Here is a 5337-nt window from a genome sequence, read left to right on the forward strand (position 1 = left end):
GTTGGAGGCAGTGGGTCCCCTGAGGAGCCTGTCTTGGCCTCGGCTGCTGGGGCTGCTCAGAGAAGTGCAAGCGGGTGCTGTGCCTTCCTTCCTAGCTGCCTCTGCGGAGCTGCAGCCTGTGCCTGGCTGCCTCTGCTGCAATGCAGAGGGCTGGGTGGGAAGGCCCGAGTGCAGGACCAGGCATGCCCTCACTGCAACCCTTGGGATGCTGCCTGCCTGGGCTCCACTGGCCCCAGCAAGGGTCCCTGTCCTAGGGCTTTTAGCACCTCCTAAACTACACAGGGGGAGGATTTGGCACCAGGGTGCTATGCCTATCAGTATTTCTGGGAGCTGTGATTTATCTGCCCTGGCTAGCAGCATGGAAATGCAGCGTGGTGATGGAGCCAAGGGCAGAGACCCGCCTGCTGCAGAGGAGAGCTGTGGGAGCAGAGGGCGGTGACATCCAGCTACAGGCTCTCTGGAAGAGCAAAGGATTCCCTGCGGGGGACCTGGTGCTCAAGCGGCTTTCCTGGGACACCGCTTGTCTGCATCACATGCCCACCACCTTGATGGCTTGGAGCCCAGGCCAGATCCTGCCCGCAGCAGTGGAGAGCTGGTTGATGGGCTGTGCTGGGCTGGGATAGTGGGCAAGACAAGTCCTATCAGACTGCTTCAAAAAGCAATGCTTTCCAAGGCTCACCAGGTGCACAGTGGTCTGGTGTCAGCAGGAACATGGGCTGGAAAACAGCTGGCAAGCAGCAATTGGGAGTCAATGGTGGAGCAAGCAGGGGGCTACCAGAGGTAGCAAGTGCCCTTACACATGCTGCCCTGTGGACAACGGGCAAGGCTGTCAGCAGGCTGGGAGAAGCCTCTGGTGATGGCCCCAATGCTGGTGAGGCCATCTCTTTCTCCTCCCTGACATCTGGAGAAACACCTCCAAAGCAGACAGGGTGCTAATTTCCTCTTCTTTATCTGCTAGCCCACAAAGTTAAGTGAACTATAGCTAAACAAACCAAATTAAATCCCAGTGGGTTAATATCAACCTAGGATTACCCTTGTTATCAAGTAGACGGAACTGTATCAAATAAACCAACAGTTCTTTATAAGCTTTATCTAATTATCCAGGAGGCAGCTGACTTGTAGAGCTCCTGGCCTTAGACTTGGAGGGCATTCCCAGCTCCAGGCCAAGCAATTTATCTACTGATATTGCAGCCAAATGCTGGGCACCCATCAGGGGGTCCGAGCCCTGCCAGGCTGAAGGGGTATTGAGATGAACTCTGATGTTGGATGTCAGACTGGAGGAGATGGGTGAGCAGATGCAAAATCCTTTGGCAAACCGATGCGTGATGCTGAGGCAGTTGCTGATCTTCTGGCAGGAGCTGGGCTAAGGGGGAGAGCCTTCCTGAAGAGTTGTTCTTTCTGTGGGATGGTGGTTGTGATGGGGATGTGTTCATAGCTCAGCTGGCAGGGATTGGGGAAGGCAAGCCCTGGGGGGATGATGTCTGTGTCCATGTGGTGGCCTGCTGCAGGACCAGGGGAGGACAGGACTCCACCAACCACGCTGGCAGGACAGGCTGGAGCTACCACCAGCCACAAGGCATCATTCCCTCTTTGCATGGGAAACTGGAACCTATCTCATACACTCAGGCTCCCCTGCCACATCCTAACTTTGCTCCTTCCTCAATGAGAAGCTGAAGACCCTCTTTCCTCCATACTCTCCCCACGCAAAGTAGCCAGAGCCCTTCAGGGAAGCCAACAGCAGGTCTGAGGCCAGAGATGGTGGTGGTTCAGGTCCATCCTGAGCTGCTGCTGTGGGTGGCCGAAGATCAGGTGGATCTTAAGGCTGTGCTGGTTTGGGCTCGCCCCATCTCATCTGCAGGCAAAACCTCGAATGAGTGGGAAGCAGTGGTGATGGGCAGTAGTGGCTGCTGCAGGGTGTATTGTCAGAGGATGTCACAGGTTAGGCAGCCAGCTATACCTGTGCAGGCTGGGCTTTGGACTGCAGATGGCTTGAACTGTATCACTACATCCTAGAAGGGTTTGAGGGATTTTTTTTTGTCAGCATAGGGGCAGGAGTCAGGGTGGATTTCCAGGGAAGCCAGGATCTCTACAAGGTTTGTAATGGACACCACTGCACTGAGCCCAATTTGGAGATGCTGAGAAGGAGAGCCTGGGGCTGGCAGAGGGACCGTGCTCCAGCGGTCAGTTCCCTGCATTGGCAGTTATTTTGGATATACCACATTTGGATTTATCTGGCTTTTGGGCAAACTTTCTGTTCTTTTACCTGCTGGACCAAGCAGTCCTCAGCATCTTACCTCGGGAAAAGTGAGTCCCTTGGGGGGGTGTTGTTAAAGGAAGTTGCCTTCCAATCTCCTCTGAATCTATACAGATTGAACTCCCCCAGCTTTTGGGGTTGAGACTCACTTCTGTGCCTCCACTCTTCCCACATCTGTTTTTAGTCTGAGCACATCTGGCCTTGCAGGAGGAGGCACAGAGGAGCCTTTCGGGGTGGTCTGAAGGATTTCTGTGCTCCCTGGAGCCAGGGTGCAGTGCCCTGGTCTCTCTGCTTTAGGGTGGGGAATTGAGGCTGCAGCATATTTTTTTCACTGCTGGCAAAACAGCCTCCAGTTCCAAAAAGCACAGAAGTCCTGAATTACTGGATGCTGGGATGTGGGCACACCCTCTTCCCCTCCCTTTCCCTGAAGCATCCTCTACAGACCATGCCCAGAAAGAGGGACCCTTCCCTGACCGGGTACAGCCAGCCTGTGCAGAGCAGCCCCTGCTTCAGGGAGGGACCGAGGCACCGGGTGCCCCAGTGCACCCTCTGGTCTCTGGCAGCAAAGAGGGATTGCTGGAGCCCTTGAGCTGCCAGATGCTGCCTGGGGCTGCTTTGTGTGGTGCTCCATGCCAACGTTGGGTGAATGAATTTCCCCTCCAGTTCTTTCTGATGCATCTCTGGTCTTCAGCCCTGAGGAGCTGCAAGGGGTGTTAGCTTGGGCTGCCCCATTGCTGCAGATGCTGGTTTCCATGGCATGTCCTTTCCTCAAGCTGAGGAGAGCCTTCCTGGGTCTGTTTGGTCTCATGTCTCCACTGAGGATATGTACAGCCAGATCATCCTCTGCCAGCCAGAGCACAGACAGCAGCCAAGCTCTGCAGAGCTGAGCCATCTCGTATTTGTCCCGGCAAGCCTTTGAGCCTCTCGTTTAGTTTCAGCCTTGAGTATGTTTTGTGTGCAAAACAATGCACTGTGTGTGTGTCAGAGCCATCAGCCCAGCGTGCCTCTATTCAGTCCCAAGTTTAACTGGCCAGTGGCTGCAAGCTGAGTCCCATGGATTGTCTCTCCTGGCACTGGGGGTCTGTTGGTACAGGAGGGGTCATGTCTCAGTCTGTTTGACCGATCCCACCCAGCATCCAGGTACTTGGGATAAAACCTGGATTGTGATCAGTTAATGCTCCCTTCATAAATTCCTGCTTCATGCGTCACCACTGTGTTTGTGAAGGGCTTGGTGGACACCTTGGGGAGATGGGCAGGTTGGGATCAAAGCTGGAGTCTGGGGGAGATAACATGGATGATGCCCCGTGCCCTGCAAAGCAGGCAAGCTGGGGTGACCCTTCCCAAGCAGGGCACATCTCTGGGCCCACGGTGCTCCATCTTGCCCCCCAAGATGCAGCAGCGGGGACATGCCAAGGACCTTTCCCGTTAATGCCCCGCCATGCTGCACCGGCACTTTACTCCCAGCTGCAAACCTCTGGGTTTAATCGGCGCTGTGGTGCTGGGAGAAGCAGTAAAAGCTGAACCCCGGGGGGACAATAAAGCCAGCGGAGAGGAGATAAGCGAGGGATCAAACATGGCGCGGCAGCCACCCCACGCTGGACTCTCAAAGGTGCCTTTGTTCCCCCTGCCTCCGGCAGCCACCTGCGCGGCCTGGCAATAAAAAAGGAGGTTTAATTTCAGTCACAGGACTGATCCCAGTTGCACACCAGGGCCTGATAACGTATCTCGCTGGTTCCTATCAGCCAGGCAATAAAGCCATTATTGGGGCGGGAGATGATAGAAGAGACGCTCACTTTCCTCCTCATCCCAGGCTTCATGAGGGGATGTCCCCCTCGGTCCCCAGCCCCACCCTCCCCTGACCCCTGCCTGCTGTCTGCCCTGCAGCTGCCCCACAGTCTGGCTTGATGGGGAAGTGCCGTCGCCCCCGCACAGCCTTCACCAGCCAGCAGCTCCTGGAGCTGGAGAACCAGTTCAAGCTCAACAAATACCTGTCCAGACCCAAGCGCTTTGAGGTCGCCACGTCACTGATGCTCACTGAGACGCAGGTACCCTGGTCCTGGGGGGGATGGAGGATGGCACTGGCTGGCTGCCAGGGAGGTGGGGGGGCTGCTCTGTGAGGAGGGATGTCAAGGTTATGGGCAATGGTGATGCCCTTCACTTGGCTACCATCACCCCCATACCCCACTGCCCCCATCAGCACCCCTTCCCAGGGTACGTCCTGCAAAGACCTGCCTGATAGGCTCCAGGATCTTCTCTCCTGAAGGACCCCCCAGAAATACAGCTCCTCTTTTTACCCACCACCCACAACTTAGATTTCAGAGCCTTCCCATCCCTTCCCACACTGTGAGAGGGGTTTTTTTGTGGGGCTAAAAATCCTCTTTTAATGTCCCTGCTCATGTCCTTGGCATCCTGGGGGATTGCTGGTCGTCTCTATCCCTGAATCCCCTTGTGGAGGTTGGGCAGGAGGAAGGGAGCAACCCCTGGGTACTCCTCTCCCTGTGACACCCTCAGCCTCCTCGCAGACCCACAGCACCACGGGATGCCCTGAAATAAAGAGGTTTTTGGGAGCCTTCCATGCAGGGAAGGTGAGGGGGCGAGTGGGGACAGGATGGGGCAGGGGGACACATTCTCCCCTGGGGTCTCTCCCTCGGCAGGTGAAGATCTGGTTCCAGAACCGCCGCATGAAGTGGAAGCGGAGCCGCAAAGCCAAGGAGCAGGGGGCTCAGGTGGAGGCTGAGAAGCAACGAGGGCTCAGCAAAGCCTGTGAGAAGCTGCTTCCCGGCGAGCCCCAGGGACAAGCTGCTGAAAGCCCCGAGTTCATGGGGCACAGCCCCGGCTCGGGCTTCCTGCACCGCAGCACTGCTGAGCTGGGCTACGGCCCGGACTCCTCCTGCTCAGGGGGCGAGGAGGAAGAAGAAGAGGAGGAGGATGAGATGGGTGCCACGGAGAGGAAGATCAGCTCTGTGTTGTGAAAGGCGGACAGAGCTGGCCCCAGAGAGGGGCCGGGCTGCGGTGTTGGGGGTCTCTTTGCTGGCAGACACAGACTGTACCCGTGCGGAGCGGTGGGGGCTGCAGGGCACCTG

At 56.6% G+C, this 5337-nt stretch overlaps 1 protein-coding gene across 1 annotated transcript in view; it reads left to right on the forward strand.

The window, feature by feature from the left end:
- The window catches only part of LOC104132427 (motor neuron and pancreas homeobox protein 1), a 10128-nt gene extending 4902 nt beyond the window's left edge, over positions 1–5226 (forward strand). Inside the window, exons 3-4 of the mRNA XM_009645706.1 lie at positions 4139–4299; positions 4909–5226. Coding sequence (XP_009644001.1) covers positions 4139–4299; positions 4909–5226 — 479 coding nt within the window. The remainder of the gene's footprint in view (positions 1–4138; positions 4300–4908) is intronic.
- The last annotated feature ends 111 nt before the right edge of the window (positions 5227–5337 follow it).

Source organism: Egretta garzetta, unplaced genomic scaffold (genome assembly GCF_000687185.1).
Source record: "Egretta garzetta isolate BGI_Z169 unplaced genomic scaffold, ASM68718v1 scaffold219, whole genome shotgun sequence".
Lineage (NCBI taxonomy): Eukaryota > Metazoa > Chordata > Aves > Pelecaniformes > Ardeidae > Egretta > Egretta garzetta.